Source organism: Poecilia formosa, unplaced genomic scaffold (assembly GCF_000485575.1).
Source record: "Poecilia formosa unplaced genomic scaffold, Poecilia_formosa-5.1.2 Scaffold17, whole genome shotgun sequence".
NCBI classification, from domain to species: Eukaryota; Metazoa; Chordata; class Actinopteri; order Cyprinodontiformes; family Poeciliidae; genus Poecilia; species Poecilia formosa.
The window spans coordinates 1055285-1079506 of record NW_006799956.1 but is presented as its reverse complement, the minus strand read 5'-3'; the positions used below and the strand labels follow the sequence as shown (position 1 = coordinate 1079506).

The window sequence follows — 24222 nt, the reverse complement described above, 5'->3', positions numbered from 1 at the left end:
TATTATAAAGGACATTTGACGTTTCCCGAATGCTTAGCCTGTATGTTTATCACAGCAGGCGACGACAAACATCTCATTAAAAGCACAAACAAGTACAGAAGCCCGTAACTAAAACACAATAAAACACAGCGACGGACGAGAGAAAGCAAACACGTCGTTCGCTACACATGCAGCCCGTCTCAGCGAGACGCCGCCATCAGCCTTCCTAAGAGCTCTGATTGTTGTTTGTGCTCGTCCTCTCCGATTGTTCAGGCCTCCAGCCAGCGGGCCGCGTCAGACAATGACAAGTGATGGATGAAGATGCTCCATCGATTGAAACATTTCCCAGATTAATGAGAGGCCTGATGGAAAGCAAAAGCCTGTCCGCGCCTGCTGCTCGTAAACAAGGCAGTCGGGATCTTTTGGATTCTCACCCCCGCCCACCTGGCCGCCTTGCTTTAGTCGGGTCTAAATTGAAGTGCAGGTTTAATGCGATGTTATATATCGGGCACACGCTTTTAAAAAAAAGCGGTGGATGTTAGCGATAAAATATTCAGGAGTGTTCTTAAATTGATTGACATGTGGACATTTCTTTAAACACTCTGACGAGTGCGATAGCAGCTCTTTGTTGTGTTTGTTTCACCAACAAACGCAACCCCGTTCCCACGTCAACGTTCCCGTATTTAATGCTCATTGTTCTGTCAGGTGGTGGTCGTTTAGCTGTTCTCAGAAATCCCAGTGTTTTTTACTCTGCTGTGTAGAAAGCGCCACACTCTGCTCTTGTTTCTGTTTAATAGGATTCCCTTGGTCACAATTGGCTGCTGCTCCTTTCCAACAAACACGATGTTAAGCATCTGTGCACAGCTGCCAAGTTGAAAACATGTCTATTTAAATCTGTAGCGCTGGAATTGTCTGACGTTTAAATATGGAAAAGGAATAGAATATTTAAAAAAAATATTTGTATTTCCAGACTTCATTCCTTACCCGTTTTTCTAAGTTTCCCTCCCATCCGTCCCAGAATCCTGGTGATTGTTCAGAAAAAGACTCCATGAGCTACTTTATTTCTTTTACACAGACACCTGTTTGAGTGTTTTTTCTTGAAGGAAAAAAAATAACAACAGCATCCATAAATAGGATGCTAGGTCAGTGTAAGTAAACTATAAGATTAAAACGGCTCCATCCCTGGGTCATTTAATTTTCCGTCCAACGCTTTAGTGTTTTTTTAAACTCAGCTTAAAAGACACATCCTGCAGTAAAACTTGCAATATTGCACTCTGCAAGCCTTTGTGAATTTAAACATACAGAAGGTCAGTCTGACAACTGAAATCTGTAGCTCCGCTTGACTTTGCGCTGTGATTGAAATAAGAAGGACAAAAAAGCCGCCTTGTCTCTCTCTCTCTCTCTAAAGCCAATAAAATTTTTTAATATATCTGCATGTCCCAAAATGGCAGCTACAGTTCTATGTGCGATCTAATTACACCCCGACTAAACAAAAAGAAGCAAAGTCTGGTGATCCTCTGGAACCTTTCAGACACCCAGAGGGAAAGAAGACCAACAGTGGAGATAAACTGTTTGGCCAGCTTTTTGTCTCTCTGCTCTTTTCTCTGACTCCTAAATCTGTGGACATGAGGGAGAATTATTGGAATATTTGGGCAAGCCCTGTCCCTCCAGCATTTAGGGGAAAACAATCTGCTTGAGTAAGTGAGCGGGTAAAGGATGGGATTTACCAGAAGAAGAAAAAAAAAAGATAAGGAAGGAAAGAGAGAGAGGGAGGCTGGTGGTAGCGGAAATGGCACAGATTTCGGTGTCTTTGTGGGACGTCCAAAGGCAACGGAAGTGTTATCTCCTTACTCCCAGACCTCGGAGTTACTGCAGGCATGGAGAGCGAGGACGGATGCTCCAGAACGCGCATGCCATGCATGCAAAGAGGGATAAGCTACCAGCTCCTATTTATACAGTTGCAGGATCGCTTGAATGAGCAGTAGTGGGGATAATAAAATGTCAACACAGGAACTGTTAGGATGATAGCAGCCGAGCCTTAAATGCATGTGCGCCGAGCCGCCGCCGCTCCGGGCACTTAGATCAGTCACCGAGATCTTTATCGGTTTTCAGTTTCGCCTTAAATTTCAACGTCTTTTTATTTTGTCAGTAAAGTCAAGAAAGAACTTTGTATGACGTCGATAACTGACGTATATGATTTTTTTTTGTTTGTTTTCACATTTAAGCATAAGGCAAGCCGTTAATGGATGTTGTAAATGTTATTTAACTTCTTGAAAATCCTCTTGTAGGCGTAGCGAGGTCTGAGGATGTACGATAGCGCCGAATAGCTTGAGTTATTTCAATAGTCTGGCTCTGTACATGTTAAAAACTTTGGAAATGTAAGTATTTAAGTTGCTCTGAAAATGACAGTAAAACCAGTTTTCATCATAAGTCGTGTCTTTCTGTCTCAGCCAGATTGTTTTGGTGAAATACTGAGTACTTTGTGGGCCTGAAAACCAACACTGCATATCAACTTTAATGCCCAATCTTATCTTATAGTAGCATGCTTTGGAAGATTTTTTGTTTTTGTTTTTTTTTAGCAGAGAAAGGGAAGCTGATGATGGTTGACAGACAAATGGAAGAAACTCTGTCAAGACTATAAAATCTTGAGAGAGAGGTTCAACTTTTTTCTTCCCTTTCACAATTTACTTGCAGTTGCATTTCTGTTTCCTGTAAAGAGATTATCTTTCATTGTCTTTTGTATGTATTTTTTTTTTCCTACCTGGCTGCAAAGCATATTTCCCTACAGGGAGAATAACAAAGCAACACCGATGCTGAATAATTCAAAATTTGTGGTTGTAAACGTGACAAATCTGAAAACGTTCAAGGGGAATAAGTAATTTCGCAAGGCGCAGTATAATGCAAAGCGATTCCTCCTACTCGGATATGACCGTGATTGATTCACTTGTTATTCAGGAAGGTACCGAGGTGGAAAAAACAGAAAGAACACAGCCATTATCCCGCCATCCATCGTCGTGTGGCAACAGGGTGACCCGCAAGCGCTCCGTTTAGGGATAAAAGCTGCCGCTCACTCGGCCAACCCTCTTTGCTTGGCACGTCACGTGTGTCCGTGTGACAGGCCAATCAAGAAAATGGAGTGCGTTAATAGAGATGGAGATGGCTGCTCTCCCCGATGCGCTGGTGGAGCGCCCCCTCATCATCTCACCTCCTAATAAACTGTTTTAATAGACGCAAGTCCTGTCAGCAGGGGCTGGATGGATGGGTGGGCTTAATGGCCTCTAGATCAATGTCGAACAATGTATGACTAAACAGTTCCTTACGGTCTTTCCTAACGGATACCTGTGTGAAGAGCCTGCGCTATTTTCTATTCACACTAACAATCTGAAGCCGTTTTTTTCTTCCTTTTTTGCAATAAATCTTCTTAATAACCCACTCACTTACGCAGTCAGTTTGTTTGTAGTGAATGCAAAGCCTCTTAATGTCCCGTCCCCACAGTGAAACAATGTGCTAGCAGCGTTCTGCTATGCTACGCAAATCCTGAGAAACTGTTTGGCCACAGCATGCCATTGGGAAGCTTTTTGACCAGGCAGTTCTCTTTAAAATCCCTTCTGAGGAATACCTCCATAAAGGGCCTGACGTTGTTCTCCTGGCTTTTCTCTTTGTAAATCCCCTCTCTGACCCAGTCACTCAGCCAAGCAGGTTGTTGTTAGTCAATGCAAAATGCCCTGAACACCGTGAAACACAGCTGTAGTTGCACCATGTTGTGGGGGATGAAAGTAGCGCGATATTCCAGAGTAGCTAAACCTCAAATCAACTGGTTCTGGAGATAAACTGTATAAAGTTTGACCCCATGTTCGGGTATAAAACCATCCCACTCAGACACGTCAGAAGCGACAGCTGTGACTATCAGTGGACAGCATTACAGTTTTCCACATGTGTGGTTCATTCGGAGTGCGGACATGGAGTGGAGATGTTTCCTCTGCTCTGACTGCAGGCGGTTTGCTACAGGAAGTGGGAGGGGCTTGCTGAGGAGGGCTTGTCGCAGAGTGATCGGCGCTTCACGTATCGTCACTAAAGTCCTCGGTAAAACAGAAAAAAATTCACTGGATTTGTTGCGTATTGCTTTTTAAAAAAGGTTTTACAAATGGTCTGAAAGCTTCTTAAATATATTGAAAAGGTTGCTAAGTTGGCAACAGTGCTTTCCTTTGACCTGACCACAGCCCTGCATTCGGCCCCTCTGTCTCTCTTGGCTCCGCCCACTTTGGTGTAGTTTTTCAATGTCTGTGAGTGCGGGTTTATGCTTTAGGATCTCTGCTAAAGGATTTCTCGACCTAAAGTTATTCTCCTATTTGCCGCCCCAAACATTTGTAGACTATTTTTAGATACGTTTTCAGTCCACACAGTGAAACATGGCAGTGGTGGAATCATTCTGAGGGGACAAACATTGACAAAGCAGTTCAATATCTCAACTGAAGGATGCCAGAACTCTGATTTTTTGTTCTGTTATTTACACTCAGGCACATACTTTTCAGCCTCTCCACACTGACTTTTTCTTTCCTCTCCCGTCTCCGCCACCCCCAAACGCCCACCCCCGTGTTTTTGCTTCATGACGAGACATTCACTCACCTGCGTGGCCGTCTACTCCTTCAGATTTACTTTTCAATCTCTCTACGTCCCTCCTTTATTTTATTTTAGTTCTCTTTCAAAGCCGGTGTGACAGTTTTAATTAACCCCCCTCGTTCATGGAGCGAAGGACACATGTACTTCAATAGTTTGCCGGCAATTGTCCGCCTGCGTCACTTATCAATGAAGCCGCTGAATAGCTGGAGGCAGCGCGTATTGATAACGCCGTGAAAAAGGACATGAATGCCGCCGTCGCTGGCAGGTGTCGGGCTCGTCGTTGGCGGTGGGTGGTTCTCTACCCAAGGACATGGAAGCAGAGTGAATGCCAATGCAAATCAATTGAAATTCAGTTTCAAGAGCCCTTCACAAAAAGCATCTGGCACCGAACGTACTCAGGGGTGAACGTCCTCTTGTGCTCTCAGAGACACTGAATACAGTGAATGAATAATAAATTGCTAACGTCAAGGATCACGGCGCTCGTCTCACAGGAAAAAGTCCCTACATTTAACCCGTGCTACGAATTGGGGCGAGGCCTCAGAGCGTGTTAATGCGGGCCGGGTTTAGTCAGCCTGACCTGTATTTACATGGGATTGCATTTGATTGCATCACATTATCAAGATTATTTTATTTGCCCTGGCAGCGTCATGAGTTTTTTTTTTTCTGCCTTTCTGATGGTTTGGCTCGCGGTTTAGGAACCGAGAATAGCTGTTGCTAAGGAAACATGGATTCCAAATATGAAGTCCTGATTGGGAAGAAATAAATAAAGGAAATCTAATAAAAGATATTCTTCAATCTGCTCTAATCAAGTTTTAATAACTACGCTGCAGAGAAGGGTTTACGTAAGTCTGTTATATAAACAACGCCGAGGTAGAGCTGCTGTGGTTACATGTGAGATCATTTCTGTTTAGTAGAGCAAAGACAAAGCAACATACCAATGAATTCGTTGTTCTGGACGCTTGGATTTGCATTGAATAGGAGTCTAAAAGAGAGAAGAGATGAATTCAAGGCCGCACAATTTTTGAGACGCGCACAGTTATGGGTGAGATATACGAGAGGTTACTTGAAAGGAGTCTGTGCAGATCAGCAGGAATTCGTTTTTTTTGTTTTGTTTTTTTTTTTCAAAGTTTGAAAGCAGAAAAGAAGATAAAAGTTGGAGTATAACAGGTGTGCGGGACGGGTTGGAGTCTTTTTGGTAAATAACAAAAGGGGAGTGCATGTGTCTTTTAAAACTGTTTTTGCTAAATGAGAACATGACTTCTGACATTCCCAGAAAAAGTCTCATTAATCAACATTTCAACCCCTGAGTTGCCTACTAACCTGCTCATAAGAATGAAAGTCTTAGTTCTGATTCATGGTGTAAAAGCACCAGAAGTGATCTGTGTAACTAGATTAGAGCTCTTTAAACCTTGTTCTTAACACTCTCCCTTTATTTTCAATTGACAGCTTTTATAAACCTACTGGATTCAGCAATTCCAAAATGCACTACAATTACACTTTTTTTAAAAATTATTTTTAACTGCAACAGTATAATATAGAAGTTCAGCCTAAAGCATTTTTTGAATAAAATTACTCTTTTTCAACTTTTACAGAATTTATCTGGACAAAGTATATACTTTGCTCTGTTACAGATTCTATTTCTGATTTTCGAAGATGAATAACTTCAAGCAAAGAGAACTTGAGTAAATACAAATTATAGTTTTCATTATGTTCATTATTCAACAATAAGAAAAAGAGAATGGATAAAAATGGTGTCCATGGTCCATTGTGCTTTTCTTTGTCATCCAAAGAAAGACACAAAGGTCTATTTCATATTTGTCAGAAAAAAAAAGAAACAAACATCGTGATGATCTGCACTGCCGTTGGGCGAATATTCAGAGGACTGATGAAACAAATATGGAGCTTCATAAGATGGCATGTTCCTATTTGAATTAAAGCAATTCTGTTTCAACACCTTTATTTCTCTTACTGATGAGTTTCTGCTAGAAGTTAACGAAAACATGACATTTGAGATGAGAACATGACACTGGATCAATAAGAAGAAACAGAAATCTGGCCTTAAATGAAAGTAGGTTTATTATCTGCTAAAAGGTCGATCTTTCCAAAAGAGACTTTCAGTCTGACAAATGACAAATATTCTGACAAATATTCTAATTTGTTGAAAATGTCTGTGAGTAAGGTGCCGCTCACCGTCACAGGACATTCAGGGGTTTGTCTGAATCAAAGTTTAGTTTTGCAGCTTCCTGGCGTCTGTTTACAGCAGAAAAGTCAAACATGCTAAAAGCTGGATGACGCCAGGAGAGGAGCTGCGGTTGGATGTCGAGGGCTTCTCTTTGAAGACGGAGTGGTGTAACTTGAAGTGCTCAGCGCCCATCTACATGTCCACCTCTGTCTTCCTCTCATGGAGATAAACGGTCTTCTGTGATTGGTTCTGCAGGAGGCTTTGGGACCCCCAGGTGGCCGGAAACGTCTCCTTCTAGCAATGCTCAAAATAGATCATATGTAACAGACGTCGTGACAGTAAGGCTGCTTTAAATATGTATCCTTGATGCATTGCTGACAACTGTGGCATTTACAGCAAAGCCACATGGGAAGTCACAGTTTGTTCAGTTTAATTATTGTACCATTGATTTTTCTTTTTTTTAAATTTTTTTTATCAGACTTAGGTTATAGCACAGTTTACATCTCTACTAAACATATCATCTCTCTCTTTCCTTCCCCCCCCCTCTCTCTCTCTCCCTCTCTTTTAATTCTGTAGATATTGATGAGTGTGCTGAAGGGAAACATTACTGCAGAGAGAACACCATGTGCGTTAACACGCCTGGTTCCTTCATGTGCATCTGCCACACGGGCTACATCAGGATCGATGACTACTCCTGCACAGGTGAGCGCCTCCTCTGGCCTTCTGGCAAACTGCGTTCAGGATGACTCGGCTCTATTTGTGGGAACAGATGCACCAACCAATCGTCCAGATATATCGCATAGGGAGATTCCAGGTGCAACAGCAGCATCCGGTATAAAGTTTCATACAAAAAAGAAGTTCTTCAAGTGTTAAAAACAACATGTAAAAATAAGGTTAACAATAACATTGATAGTAGTGAAATAATAATATACTGTACAGGACTATAAATGAATATACTATGCATTTATTACAAAATAAAAAATATCAACCTCCAAGGAATGTGCAGCTGAGTCAGATCACTTATTCACATAAACCCAAATGTATTTATTTTTATTCATTAAAATATTCAGATATAAGGACTCGACGGTTTTCAGCAACAATCAGAGGAAGGTTTGAGACATTTTTTATTGAATGAATATGACGCCCTACCATTTTCTTTATTTTCATTCATTTAAATGTACTAACTCTGCAGCTTTGTGCTTATGAGGAAAAACAAATCGGTCAAAATCGGCAGCAGTAGATCAGAACTCAAAGAAAAGCAAAGATCAGTATTTACCATTAAAGACCTGCTTGGTGCATTTCTGTATTCGAGTTAAAGCCATCAGATTATTCACTTAAAAATAACTTCCTTATCAGTATAGAAGTGAAGATCTTTTTTCACACAGCATGGATCTCTTTTGCACTGATGTCCCTTTTCAAAGTGTTTGTAAGAGAACAAGTAGAGACTGAAGCTGATATTTACCGTATGATGCAACACGTGCTAAAACAACGCTCCCTTCTTTTAACGCTGAACTTTTTTTTTCTTTAGCATTGTTCTCATATGTCCAACTTCAAGTTTGTTTGTTTTTTTTAGACTTGTTTATAGTTGATGATAATACTGATTCTGTTGCCTTGAGCAAAAGTCCTCAGCCAAGTCCAGGCCACTGTGAACGGACGGACCATCCTCACGTTAACCTGGGTTTGTGCATTTTTGTGTATGACCCAGAAAGAGAAAGTCGGTGAGAACCTCAACATAAATGATGGCAGGTTTTCTGTCTGTTGAACCATTTCTGTATTGATTTGGCTTTTTCATGTTGTAAGACACGTTTTTGGTATCATATGATCTAAATATTTTCATGCATGTCATGCACTCTAATAATGTTAGAACCTTTGGAAGAGAAACAGCATCATTCACTGCCCGCCATACTTAAGAGAAGGCATGGAGAGCTTTTCTGCAGGTGTTTATTATTGTCACTTCAAATCCAGCTCAGGTCTTTCCTGCCAAAAAGCTTAACCTTAACTTCATCTGACCAAAGCACATTAGTTAAAGTCTGAACTGAGTTTGGCAAAGCCCCCACACCTTTATCTTCGTCAGGTAGACAACTGATGACTGTCTGGCATCAGTAGCAGATAGCATCTTTTGGTTGTTATGGAGACTTGGCGACCTCAAGATGAAATTCATTGCTGCAGCTCTTCTAACAGTGATTTCAGATTTTTTTTTTTTTACCATCCTCTTCACTTTGTGGGATGGCAGCCTAGTGATCTGTGGCTAAAAGAAATGTGCCTCTGTGTAATATATTTTTATCCAACCGTAAGTGGTGGATTACGTATTAGAAGTTCCTAGAAACTCTATAGGTGACGTTAAAAAGTAAAGTATAAAATGAGGGAATTGTACATTTATTTAACAATATTATTAGGAGTACAAATGATGATGATGTCAAAGATTATGTTGAAAAACAATTATTTTTTTTTGAAGTTCAAATATTTCTCTAAGTAGAGTTAAACTCTTCCCAAGGCAGAGTAAGATCCAAAATTTGTTTTATTCAACCAAAACGTTTGTTTGTGATAGTAAATGGGACAGACACCACTCAGTGAAGCAACGTGAAAGCAGGCTCAATTTAAAAAAAATTTTTTTTTCCGTTTTTGCTTAAACAGTATTTAAAATGCGATGCTGAAAACCATTACGGTGAATTATCATTGCTTCCACAGAGTACCGGAGAACAACGTTCAACGTTACGGATGATTGAAGCTCTGCTCAGAGTTCCCTTTTCAACTGGGCTCTTTCTGGACTGATGTAACTAGAATAGGGTTATTATGCATTACTTCAGTATTCTGCCTGGCAAAGCTGTGTAAACTGATCTGAGTATTTGCAGAGATTTATTGCGAATCACTTGGAAGCTGCTGGCAACATGTAAAATCAGCTGTGTGCAAAGGAAGAAAGTCACACAATTCAGCAATGTCAGAATTAGAAAGCAGTTGGGGTTTTTTTGCGTTCTCCCAAATTCAAGCTAGAAAAACTACTTGATTTATCCCAAAAGAAAAATAAATGTTGTAGAAACTCGTGTCAACATAAGTATCTTCAAAGTGTCGTTGTGGACGGTGATGCTGGAGGCATTAAGGATCTCTGGTAGCAGTCAGTTTTGCGCCAAACTTAAAGAGGCCTCTGACTGAAGCCTGAACTACGACCCCATATATCAGAACTCTGGGTCGTAGTTCAGGTATTAATTGCACTTTTGAGATGCAGATTGACTGCTCCCATTTGTGTTGCCACGGTTATGCATCGTAACCCAACTATCCCAAAGTGAAAAATGTAAGGGCAAAAAACTGCACAACATCCAAAACCAGAGGGGGATAATTGCCCCCAAAACAGCAATTCCTCAACCAACACAATTCTGAACTAAAGTGTACAAAAAGGACAAATCAGAACTAACATGCAAGAAAAGCAAAGTTCATGTAAAGTTAAATCTGTTAATAAAAAGGTCTGAGTCAGCATTCTTTGCATGATGTAATCTCTCCGTCCTTCAGCAAGAACGTCACAATGTCATCACCCTCCCCCGCCCAGCGCCCCCGGCCCAGGGAGGTGCAGCTCCACTTGCTCCTGTGCAGCTGTTTGCAGCTTGTGAAGCACAACGCTAAGTAGCTCCCTGTGTGAATCATCTCTGAGGAGGGTGGCGACATGCTGCGTTTCCTCCGTGCCTGTAATTAAGGAAGCAATTTACACCGATGCAGTCTAACTCGGCGGCAGCGTAGCGAGGGAACCTGCCGCCGCCTGTGCTCGGTGCTGGATGATTTAGGCCCGCAGAACTTCCCGCGGTGCATTTGGAGTTGGAATTACAGCTGCTAAACTAGACAAAAACGACAAACAGCCGTACAAAAAATAGGAAAATAAAAAACAAGCCCTTCTTTGAAGAGTTCCCCTGCTTGGGTTTCAGTGGAAATCAGAAAATAAAGAAGTTAGAAATGCAAACAGAACTTTTACTCAAGTCATACATTCTTTGGCTGCGTTTTGTTCTTGGGAGTTATTTAATTAGCGAGTCGTCTTCAGGCGGGCGCCGTGCCTTATGCCATTTCACTCACCTTGTTTTCTCAGCTTTTTTTTTTTTTTTCGGGGCTCTGGGCAAGGTCTATTGTTCTACTCATTCGTCTTTCTTTCACTGTGTGCTTCCTCTCGAAATCCACAATGAAGATTAATTCTCCCAGAACCCAGGGGATTAAACTGTGCCACTACATTTTATATATTTCCCCATTAACAACGCCTTCACGGCGCCGCAGTGAAACACACAGCGACGAGTCTCTTTATAAAAGTCATTTTTTGTGATTAAAGTGAGGTTTTTGTGAAAACTTTTCTCATCCCTGCCTCAGTGAAATTGTTGTTGTGATGTTCCAGCTGGTTTATTGAACTGAGCTCTCCCACCAACACAGCACTGCACCTCTCTTCTGAGACATCATTAGAGTGATGCATTATGGGGGGAAATTAAAATGAAAATAAAAAGAAAAAAACAGAAGGGCTTGCGATAGTATTCATACCCTTTGAACTATTGATCCATTTCGTCACTTTCCGCCGAGCAAACAAGCAATTATATGGCTTTCTGAAAGGAATTTAGTACATGCAGAGTAGCAGTTCCTGACATGTTGATATGCATCTAAAAACATCAGAGGTTTTACTGCATGAAATGGGCAATGCAGCGTTTTTAAGGCAGCAAACACACACTACTGCTTTTCCTGACACATGCCTTTATGCAGAGCGTTGCGTCACCACCATAATCCTGCTGGTAGTAATTGACACCAGAAATAGAAGCGTACCGTAGCAATGAAACACCTGCTTGTGTTGGAAGAGTCCAGTGGGAACAGTGATTCCTCTAATTTGCCCGCAGATAAAATATTACAACAGGAGGGAAACATTAAGCCGCCGCCCCCTCCAGAAGCTATCGACACTGTGCATCCGCATGATTTACAAAGGCCTTTTATCATCTGCAATGACTTTCACCAATTAACAAACAGCCGACTCGGCAGAAACGGCACTTCCAGTATTGACTGCCGTTTTTCCACGTGTGTTAAGAGTGTTGCATGTGGGCCGGTCGCCCAAAATAAGGAGGATTAAGTCGACCCCAGCTCTTTTCATGGGTGAATGTTTATGCGTAGAATAGTTGTAAAGGATCGATCTGCACATTTAAGGCATGGAGCCCTGGTTTATATTTCTGCTCAACCTGTGGGGGACGTTCGAAAGCCCAGATAGAAGTCTATATTTTGCATCCAGATAACTTGTAGGGAGATGTGGACCTGGTGCACTTATTTAAGTGATATAGCTTGATAGATATAGCTAGCTAGACACCTAGATACAGCTAGCTAGCTTTGTATCTAGCTAGCTATATCCATTGATAGATTTATAGCTTGCTAGCTTTGTATCTAGATAGCTAGATACATAGATAGATTTATAGCTAGCTAGCTTTGTATCTAGCTAGATACATAGATACATAGCTTGCTAGCTTTGTATCTAGATAGCTAGATACATAGATTTATAGCTAGCTAGCTTTGTATCTGGATCGCTATATCCATTGATAGATTTATAGCTAGCTAGCTTTGTATCTAGCTTGACACATAGATACATAGCTTGCTAGCTTTGTATCTAGATAGCTATATATATATATATATATATATATATATATATCTAGCTAGATATACAGTTAGCTAGCTATATATCTGTCAGTGCATTTTTCTAGATATCTACTATGTATCTACCTAGATACATACGGTATCTAGGATAGATAGATAGATAGATAGATAGATAGATAGATAGATAGATAGATAGATAGATAGATAGATAGATAGATGGATAGAAATGAGACATTGCGGTGCAGTATTCCTCCTCTCTTTCTGCCCTCTGCTTTTCGTCTTCCCCACAAATGCCCGAGGTGCTCATCGCAATGTGAGATTAGCAGCAAATCCATGAAAGGTAGCAGACTGGTGGTGCTCTCTGTCAGAATGTTTTAAAAGAAGGCTGTCCTCAGGATTGTGTGTGTGTGTGAATGTGCACTTGGTCTGCTGTAGCTACAGTGCATTCTTCTGGTGTGTGCCCATGTTCTAATCCTTCGGTAGCCAGACCTTAGCCCCTGAGGCTAAGTAAGTGATGGATGGATGGATGGTTGGAAGGAAGAGAGAGGATGGAGGAAAGGTCGCAGGCCAAAGGTGAAGCAGGAGGGGGATTGTCAACAGCAGAGCTGAGAAAAGATGATTTTCAATGACACCTTAAAGAGAAACTGTAGACAGAGTTTCTACTTATTGCTTGTTTTAACATTTTAGTTTTATTTCCATCACACCAGTTTTCAACAAATGTCGCTTAGACATTTTATAAGACTATTATGACTAATCCATATCCAGTTAAGTGGAATCTATATCCAAATTCAGTTAAGAACCATAACATAATTCATTATGAAAGATTCACAGTAGGGGTCGGCATTTATTGTATTGCTTACCTTGTATCATGAGAAATTTCTTATAAGAATTTCGATTTATAAAGTCCAATTAATGATGTTTTAACCCCCTCCCCCAAATTGATTTTTAGTTTTACTATTTTCTCCACTGTTAGTTCATTGAGCCCATCCAATAAATTCGAAAATATAATTAAATGAAGCTACTGCGTGCAGTTTAGCAATAAAAATTATAGTTCTGTGTGACCAAAGCAGCATTTTTCAAGAGCATTGTTTGTGTTTGTGGGGCTACGATTGCTCTGCCCTGCAGTTCCCTAAAAAGTGGTAATAAATAGTTAGTTTTAGGGAAAAAGCTGTACAATTTATCCATTGCTAAATTCCTATGATCGAAGGTGAAGTCAAACCCACCTGCTGCCCGTGTTTAGATAGCTCTGCCTCGGTGGCAACAAGGCTAGGTGGCATGCTAAAGCATTTTGCTATTTCAGCCAAGTGTTATTTAATATAAAAGGCACTTGGCTCCAGTCTCCTTAATGTGATGCTTTTTCAGTGCAAGATAATGATGTCATGATGCTTTCCTCTGGATCCCTCATTCCTTGGGAAGACGACAATGATTAGAGCACATCTGCTCTTGCTTTAGCAGTTCAGTGAGCTAATCAGACTAATAGAGTGATTTAGGTGGGCGCCTTTCATACGACAACAGCAGAATCAATCTACCTGATCATTTTCTGCCAGGGCAAAGACATTGTGCTAATTGGGTTTGACTAACTTTTTAGAGAAAATAAGGGTTACCGGTGTGAGATATAAACGCATTTGATTGCTGCGCATGGTAATCTAAAAATTTCTCAAGCTTTCTTTAACTCTTTAAGATATGATAATGTTTAATTTCCCCCTTTTTGTGTATGATATGAGGCTATAATGGAGACTTCTCTCCATTTTCTAGCCTTTGTCAACACACCTTTATCGCAAACAAAACAAACCTAGCCAGCACTGAAACAAACCAAAAGAGTATGTTGAAGTTTAGGTTTTGCAGCGATTTTCTGTTTACTGCGTCTGCAAATCTACCACATCTTCACAGATTTTTGTAAGAGGATTAATGTACGGTTTGCTATAATGAGGGATTCTTTGGAGCTTATTATTTCTCGGCTCTTGTTCCTCTCTTTTGGCTGGGCAAAGATTGAGAGTTATTTATCAAGTAAAACAATGCTTTTGTTTTGCATGAAATCAATTTTTTTCCACTCAAAATAAAGTTGCTAAGCCTGCCATTTTGTAGCACAGTCATTAAATATACATTAAATGATTCTAAATATGATTCTGCTGCTGAGCGTCTTAAAACTAAATCATCAGTTTGCCGTTTTCTCTTTTTATCCTCTCCAGTAGACAAGCTATCATGGGCTTTTTTTCTTGCCACTGACTTTATAAAATCACCACTCTCCAGCCCGTAGCATGAAAACTGAGGTATTGTCGTCTATCTGAGGTCAGACAGTGCAGAGGCTGGTATTGTTTTGGCAAAAGGTGGAGGGAAAACAAGCTTCAGGAGAAACAAGCAGCCATAGTAAGAGCTCCCCGATGACAGGCTCTACATAATTGATTGTTTATCTGTCTGCAGCCTGAGCTGCAGCAGCCAGCGAGGTAACACACACACACACACACACACACACACACACACACACACACACGCACACACACACACACACACACACACACATCCTAGGGATTTAGGAGGCGATTAAAATGGGAGTCGTTTACACCGAGTGCAGGGGTGTAATAGGCCTAAATTCCTAAGTAACAAATTCCAGGGTTGTAGTGATGAGACGCACACGGTGACACAAGCGGAGTTCCTTTGTGGCTCCGATGCCTGCTCTCTGTCTGGTCAGACAGACAAATAGTGTCCTCTAATTTAGTTTCCGTCTCTCTCCTGAGCTTTTATTTTTGTTTCTAAATATCTGCGAGGAGCCTTTATGCCGCCCAGCAGCGAGAGGCGAGCTCCGGGCCCCTTTTAAGTGTTTTTCAATCCGTCTCACACACACACACACACACACACATCATGGCCTCGACCGAGGAGCTCATCACAATGTCACTTTCAATTTGGCTGGAAACACGGTGCGTTCAGGGGATGTAATGGATTGGATGATGGAAGGCAAATGGATGATGTGACTAAGGTGAAAGCAACAAGCTTTTAGGATTTGGGTTTTCTCACTTTTCGGATTCCATATTTCTGTTCCCGCAGCTGTGTCTTTTTTCTTTTTGCAACATTTCTAAAGCAACGTGTGCTAGCAAGAAAGTAAAAAAAAAAAGAAAAAAAAAGGTAAAAATAAAATAAGGTGCCGCTTTGTACAAAACAGTGACTGAAGGACGACGTGGAAATCTGCTTGATGTCTGCACAAAACGCACATGAAAGCAAAGGACGACGATTATTTCTACCAATAAAATCTAGAATCACAGTCACGTCCAGCTAGCTGCTGAACTCCCAAAGTTTTTGATTTCCACAAGTCTTAACATTTTCCCAAAGATTCGATTGACCGCTTGACCACTTTAGGTATCTTCTAAAAATGGTTTCTGCACTGTAAACACACGATAAAATGAGCTGAAATGTTGCAAGGCCCTGCTGAAATATGAATATTTCATTGCCAGTTTTTGTTTACTTCTCTTTAGAAAAGTTATTAATTTTTAAAGTTGGTGTCTGCTAGGTGAGTAATATAAATGTATCTATGTGAATCTATAAAAAAAAAAACACAAAGGCAAACATTGATTCTGAAAACAATAACTTGTACTGAGGAAATTAATAAAAAAGAGGACGCAACAACAGATGCATGTAATGCTCTACGGTCTGCGTTAAAACTATCAGAAAACTGCTGCTTTCTTCCAAATTCCAGCAAGTTATTTGTTCCCCACTGGAGTGTAAAAACGTGTTAAATTTGCTAAATGAAAATATTGAATTAGACTAAAATGCCTGAGGAAAATTAGCAGTTTTATAACGTTCTAAGTCGTCTTCTTCAGACATTTACTGTACCGGACAAATACAGAGCTTTTGGTAAATGGACCACATGATGCTTATTATACTCCAGAGCTTCATCAGCAAGCTGTGCAAATTTATATTTCAGCACAATTTTAATTAAAATGTACATCTGTGGTGTCCAGAATTGCATTCCCATTATCTGCACAACATATTTAACATCTTTCCATTGTTTATGCTCACTTCTCCTTGCGTCGGTGTTGGAGTCCATCTCCAGCTGTCAACGGTCAAGAGCTGTTTTGTTGTGTTTGCGTTGCACACACGTTACTTTTCAGACTGTGAAAAGTAAAGTGTGGGTTTTATGACCCCACCTGCACAGAGCCTTTTACTCAAACGTAGTGGAAACCCAAACTGTGCATCAAGTTGAGCAGAGTAGGTACTGACGGAGAAGGGCCACAACAGCCAAAAGAATCAGGTTTCTAAAAGTTAGCTTTTACAGGCAGGACAGTTTGTTGGTCTCTCAGAGGTAGAGAGCCCTACACTGAGTAGGGTTTTTCACTAGAAAACAGCAATACGTGGGGGAAGGGCCGTTTCATGACCTTCGGGTGCATCTTATTTAAAGGACTTTAGATTGTAGGAATGGTACGATGGAAAATTCCTGCTGAAACTGTACATCTTGATAGCAGAAACCATTTTGTTCCTCCAACCTGAAGCTGTTGCTGGCATAAAAAAAAATCATGTCTAATGATGCAGCTCATGTTTTAAAGTGAACATTTCTTTGCTTTTACAAAACCTTCGGAAAACATCTCCTGTGGGCGCTTAACGCACCAATTATAAAAATGTGCATTGCCTAAACTTTCCTTATTATTTTAACCTTTGTTTAACAAGGAAGAAAAACTCAGTGAGATTACAAATCACCTCTCTGAGTTTCCTGGGTAAATAAGGGCTGCTGGATTTTACTGGATGGAAAATAAATTTATATGGGGTGCGCGCGACTTACTAATTGATGAGTAGCAAATGTTGATGTTTAGGAAGCGCAGACCGTCACCAAGGCTTTTCCCATCCCTCATAATGTGCCACATGAACACAACTAATAGCAGCAAAACATCTGAGGCCATTTCTGTGTCATATCAAGATCGGAGCCAGAGGAATTACTCACTCCGGACTCATATCTTAGACTCACAGCTGCCTAACTGTCAGGGCATTTATTCTTAATGGACTGTAAAAATAAATTACCAACTTGCCGCAGTCATTCCTCACATTTGCTGCTCTTTAATCAAGAGGTGCTTTCCGGCTGGTAAGTTGTTCGCGGCTCTCAGGACGGTCCCTCAACATTCGTCTCTTTTTTTTTTTTTCTTTTTATCAGCTAACCAAGACGTAGACGTGCTCAAAAACATCTGTTGTTTCCAGAGAACTCGATGAGACTGACGGCCGCCCGTTTTGCTTGCTTTTAGAGCATGACGAATGTCTCAGCGGACTCCACAACTGCGACGAGAACGCCCTGTGCTTCAACATGGTGGGAGGCCACAGCTGCTCCTGCAAGCCGGGATACACGGGGAACGGCACCGTCTGCAAAGGTACCTCACCGCTCTGCCCGTTCACGTTCCCGACTCTTCAGCTTTGTCAAAGAAAAAGTGTTTATTTTTCTCTGGTCATGATAAATGTGTAAATGTTAAGACATTCTGAAAGGCTTATTACCTATTAACAGATTTTATTTTATTTTATTTTATTTTTTACATGATTTGTTAAAAATACAGAGAAAAACATTTGCAAACGTTTCCTGTAGGCGTCCGATCGCAAATGTGTTCACCAGTGACACTCACTGGCCTTTCCAACATGCTTTAATGGTAAAAAGAAGGTTCACCCACTTCAGGTTCTGGTATTTTAGTGATTATTTTCCTCTAGGCTGTTTTCTTTACCCAGGGCAGGTTTAAGTTTAAAATAATTGTTTGATTTTACCAACATGTTTCTTCTTATTGGAAGTAACATTTAGGAGTAGCTCAACCAGACTCTTGACTTGAATTTGATAGAGAATCTGTGGAGCTAGCTGAACATTAGGGTTATGGCAAGTAAGCCTTCCAACCTCATCCGTTGATTATTGAAAAAACTGTAAATACATTTTTACCTCCTATTTTAAAAACACACAAAAATTAAGATTGATAAGTATTTTCAAAATAAAAGCATCTCCAAGTCCCAGCTACCTACATTCTTTGAATTTTGACATGAGATTCACTGGGTTAATGACGTACCTTGCTTGGTTTTGGTCTCATTGGACCAGCAGGTTGCTTTGTACACTTCTCGTGACGTAAACCTAAATGAACATTTAGGAACATTTTCATCCTCTGTAAGCCCTCTGCGAAACTTTTAATTTAGCTCCTCGATGCACCTGAGAAAATGTCAGGAAACTCCAGCTGGAGGAGCTAAAGGTTATTTTATGTTCATCAGATTTGAACTCAGGACAAATAAAGTCTGAAACTGAAACAGAAATGGTCTCGATAAACCATTAGTTTGAGAGCGTGCAGCTGGGTTAGCGAAACTTTTTTTTTTTGTTACCGTATCATTTTCTTTTTAGAATTTTATTTTTAATAATTTCACTGGGTTGTACAGAAAATGTACAACCCGAGTGTCAATGTGTGGGAAGAGTTGTGAGATGAGTCATTGTAACGTCACAAAAAATTATTATTGGGAAAAAGTATTTTTCCATTTGCTCCATGTAATTACATCTATTCTCCTTTCCAGCTTTTTCTAAGAAAAAAAAAAGCACCAAAGGATTTGTGTATATATTACAACGACCTCCGTTTCTTTCTGTCAACATCAGTGACCTCTCTGTGTTTTGGGGACGTATTAACCAACAGTCTCGCCACGGATAATGAACACTTTGAAATTAACCTCTGCGAGACGCATTAATCACGTGAAGTAATGTTATGAAAGGCCGTAATGAATCACATCGCCGAATTAGCTCTTATTCTGTATGCAAATACTTGTGCTGGTGCTGGTCTAATTACACAGTTAATGCTCATTAATCTTTGAGAGTAATGGCTCTTCTCCTCCGGTGCGTCTCCAGCAATGTGTGACGGACTGTGCCAGAACGGAGGATCCTGCATTTCGCCTAACAACTGCGTTTGCCAGCAAGGATTTACGGGGGAGAGGTGTGAAACAGGTAGGATTTCATTTCGGCTTAGCTCCTGTGTTTCATTTCTTCTCCCTTAAAGAGAGGACAAAGATTTATGAATACCCAGGAAAAAAAAAAAAAAAAACCCACAGTGGAAACTGGGTTTCAGGTGATTAAGGCTGAGCCTGTATTTGTCTTGGCGTATCTGGGATCTTGTTTAGAATGACGTATCACTTTTTGCGCATGGAGCCGTCTGCTGTCAGAGCTCTGACGTAAACAGATGATCTGTAAATGCTGAGTAGCTGCTGGAGTTGTGACTCAAACGCAGTTATTGTCCGCTTGAGTCGTCGTTTGTGGCTGTGAGCGTTGATGACTTTGTGCATCTCTGTGCTCTCTGGCGAGTAATGGGTCTGCGCCTCGTCCAAAGGCCTCGTAGGGGATTTGTACGGCTTTGGAGCAGAATGGGAATTGTATCATGTCGCAGCCTCCATTAAGCAGCGTGGCATTCTCCCTGTAGCCTAAATACCATGTTTTCATTGCAACAAATCTTACTCCATGAACGTTTCTTTAAAAAAACAACAACAACAAAAACAATCGAACCAGCTGAGCTTTTTCACGTTTGATCACATTACAACCACAACTTTATTGTGTTTTACATGGCACACCAACAGAAAGTAATAAGCATTGTGAAGTGGGAGGAAAATGCTTAACGGTTTTCAAGATTTTTTTTACAAATGACCTGATACATGTGACATACACTTGCATTTAGCCCTCTATTTTTAACACCCCTAAATAAAAACAATCTATAGTCTTTAGAAGTAACGCAATTACCAAATTTTCCAACTTTATGTAATTTATTTTTAGGATACATTCCTAAAAATAAGGGAGTTTGATTAGTCTGCTTTAATCGAACTGTAGTTTGAAACTCCAGGTTGTTTGGAGAGATGTGAACGAGTAATCGAACTCTGATGTGGACCAAAAAGGAAACTATGGCTGGTCAGTTCAATCAAAGGGAACTCTGGTGCATATCTAATTTTCATGTGGACTAGAGACCCATTTAAAGTTTGAAAAACAAAATATATGCATATACTTGAAAACTTTGAAGCCTTTTGTCCACTTTACAGTTAGGTGCTCCTTTGTGCTAACTCGTTAATTGAATCAAATTCAAGTACACGGATGTTTGTAGCTTTAACTTAAACCTGGTTCATGAATACATTTCCAAGGCTTCATACGTTGCATCTCTCCTCCGGTAACCGTGGTGGTGTAAAATAAACACACAAACACTTTTTGTAAAATCCGTGTCAATCTTTAATGGAGGATCTTTCGGGAAGGCGAGTGGCCAAGCTAATGAAAAGTCGCGGCTCTTCAGTCAGGGTCTTTCTGCGTCCAAATACAGCAGACTGAGCTCTTCTCATTGGTCCAGCTATTGATTGAGTGCCCTTTTTTATGAGGCATCCTTTTTACTGCCCATCTTAAAGTAAATTAATTTCCTCGTAGAGCTGATCCGAGATGATGAGCCAGGAAAGAAAAAGGATGTGAAGTCTATCATCCTTCCCACGTTGGGTTGAGGAAAGTTCTACTAGCCTTATCCCTTATGAATAACGTACTACTTCTGATAATTGGATATGTTTCACCCTCTGTATGGGTTTACATCTCAGCCTGTTTCTCTTTCGGTCTGTTTCGGTCTGCACTGCTGCACTACGTTTCACTGAAAACAGAATTACAGCTGTCCAGCAACAAACCAGCTCAGTTACTGTTTTGGCTGTAGCTGTGTTTCTACATAAAGCATTAACTAGTAAGTTCAGTAGAAAAACCATCGGACTCAACGGTCAGTACATGAATGTGTGACAGCGGGGAGCTCAATTATCGAGACCTTTCTGTGAGTACAGAGTTGTCAACGGTTGGCCTTTGATTAAGGATGCTAGCTAAAGTGAATACCTTTTAGAAAACCACAGCAGCAAGGCAGTTCAAAGGGCTTTACATCATAAAAACACAAAAATACAAAGTCATGAAAGACAACATACAGATAAGGAAAAAACCTGTGATTACTGTACTGCTACCAGAAGATGCCTATATGAAGTGAAAAGACCCCAAAATGTTCGACTGTTAAAACAAAACAAAAAACATAGAGCAATAGCTGAAGTGGTTAGAATTTGCCAGAAAACACAACGACTGGCCCAAACAATAATGACTCAGCATTTTGTGAACTGGCGAAAGCAAAATTGCTCAATTGTATCTAATGTTCCGACAAGACTTCCCCAAATACACCAGTTAGCCAGCAGCAACATGCTGAATGATGTGGAGCGGCCAGACCAACACCTGGACATTAAAAAAGTACAAGTTGTTAAAGTTTTTAAATTGAATGTGTTGTTTCTGGTGAGGAACAAAGCAAAGCAGAGGATTTGTGGAAAGTAGCTCAGTGGCTGAAATCAAATGAGTTTTTTATTTTCAATTTTTGGATTATTTTTGCTATGGTGTTAAAGTGTTTTAAAGGCAACGTTTCTCCAAACTTTTACGTCTAAGAAGGAGTTTGTCGCCCATCTGCTTTTCTACGAATAGCACTTGTGTATCATTTGACGACTGATGAAGTAGGTTTGATTCAAACTCTCTACGAAGAAAAATCGATCCAAGTCTTCAAATAGCAGGAGCAAGTTCCCATGTAAAAAATGGTGACATGTTAAATCATCTTGTTCCCACACTTAACTCCTTAATGTGCTCGTTTGTTAGGAGAAGGCTAACGCCTCCTCTATTTAAATTCTGCATCTTTTGGTTAAGAGTCCCAAGCAAGTATCTGGTAGCGAAGGTATTATTCACTTTAAATTGCAGCTGCACGATCGTTGCACACAACAGAACTCTCCCATGCATTTTCATGCCTGAAGCGACATGAAGTTTGCCGCCGCGGATGCTGGCGAGAGCATCTCTCCTGCTTCTCCGACAGTCACTCTCATACGTCTCTAGCACTGTGACAACCACTGTCCTGATGTTCCTTCGTTGTGCTTCTAAGCCCCAAGACCATCATCGGGTCCCCAGTGCTACAAGGCTAAGGCCTCTGGCACTGTTGGGGGACTCCATCAGTCATTCATTCTGGAAGAAAGGCTTCTCCATACTGCTTCCTCAGCATGACAGGAACTCCCAGCGCAGGCCTGTTTCTGCTGCTAGGACGCATGGCGGCTCCAGTTCTAGTAGTAGGAGGCGAGAGCAGCAGTTTGGGGAGAAAAGATGGAGATGTAACGGAGAGACTGACAGATGCAAAATTCGAGGAAGGGTTAGGACAGAGAGGTAGCGATTCGGAAACGGGTAAAAGGAGGTGAAGCGGAATGGATGATACGGAGACGCTGGGTGCGGAGGGGAAAAGCTGACAGATGCGGATCTGGAATGGGATATGCGGAGAGAGGGAGGGAGGGACGGACGGGGTTATTGAGTTTTTCCCTGAATTTGGACGTGGAATGCGGTTGCCCGAGGAGGAGGGAGAGGAGAAGCAGAGCTCGCCAGATGAACATGGAAAAGCTTTCACTAGGTTTTCAGGCTCCCCGCCCGCAGGACCCTGTGAGCTTTTAGAGGCCTCCCCAGGGACTCCGCCGCCCCTGCTGCCACAGCATTAGAGTGACGGCCTGTCACAAGCTGCCGAACGATGACGACGAAGCATCCCCGCGCTCACACGTACCTTCGGTCCTCACGCACATCATCAACCTGCCGCCTGATTTCCGATCGTCACACGTCTGTGTGTAATTGGGCGCACGCTCTTAGCGTAATTGAGCATGTCTATTTCTCTGCCGCTGAGAGGGACGGCGCTGTTCAGCTTGGGTCTGCTCGTGTCTTCTGGTGACAATGTGTGTGTGCGTGTGCGTGTGTGTGNGATAGATAGATAGATAGATAGATAGATAGATAGATAGATAGATAGATAGATGGATAGAAATGAGACATTGCGGTGCAGTATTCCTCCTCTCTTTCTGCCCTCTGCTTTTCGTCTTCCCCACAAATGCCCGAGGTGCTCATCGCAATGTGAGATTAGCAGCAAATCCATGAAAGGTAGCAGACTGGTGGTGCTCTCTGTCAGAATGTTTTAAAAGAAGGCTGTCCTCAGGATTGTGTGTGTGTGTGAATGTGCACTTGGTCTGCTGTAGCTACAGTGCATTCTTCTGGTGTGTGCCCATGTTCTAATCCTTCGGTAGCCAGACCTTAGCCCCTGAGGCTAAGTAAGTGATGGATGGATGGATGGTTGGAAGGAAGAGAGAGGATGGAGGAAAGGTCGCAGGCCAAAGGTGAAGCAGGAGGGGGATTGTCAACAGCAGAGCTGAGAAAAGATGATTTTCAATGACACCTTAAAGAGAAACTGTAGACAGAGTTTCTACTTATTGCTTGTTTTAACATTTTAGTTTTATTTCCATCACACCAGTTTTCAACAAATGTCGCTTAGACATTTTATAAGACTATTATGACTAATCCATATCCAGTTAAGTGGAATCTATATCCAAATTCAGTTAAGAACCATAACATAATTCATTATGAAAGATTCACAGTAGGGGTCGGCATTTATTGTATTGCTTACCTTGTATCATGAGAAATTTCTTATAAGAATTTCGATTTATAAAGTCCAATTAATGATGTTTTAACCCCCTCCCCCCAATTGATTTTTAGTTTTACTATTTTCTCCACTGTTAGTTCATTGAGCCCATCCAATAAATTCGAAAATATAATTAAATGAAGCTACTGCGTGCAGTTTAGCAATAAAAATTATAGTTCTGTGTGACCAAAGCAGCATTTTTCAAGAGCATTGTTTGTGTTTGTGGGGCTACGATTGCTCTGCCCTGCAGTTCCCTAAAAAGTGGTAATAAATAGTTAGTTTTAGGGAAAAAGCTGTACAATTTATCCATTGCTAAATTCCTATGATCGAAGGTGAAGTCAAACCCACCTGCTGCCCGTGTTTAGATAGCTCTGCCTCGGTGGCAACAAGGCTAGGTGGCATGCT

At 41.1% G+C, this 24222-nt stretch overlaps 1 protein-coding gene across 1 annotated transcript in view; it reads left to right on the top strand.

The window, feature by feature from the left end:
- nell2a (neural EGFL like 2a) overlaps positions 1-24222 on the top strand; it is a 102333-nt gene that overhangs the window by 43619 nt on the left and 34492 nt on the right. Inside the window, exons 13-15 of the mRNA XM_007546698.2 lie at positions 7358-7483; positions 17596-17718; positions 19206-19301. Coding sequence (XP_007546760.1) covers positions 7358-7483; positions 17596-17718; positions 19206-19301 — 345 coding nt within the window. The remainder of the gene's footprint in view (positions 1-7357; positions 7484-17595; positions 17719-19205; positions 19302-24222) is intronic.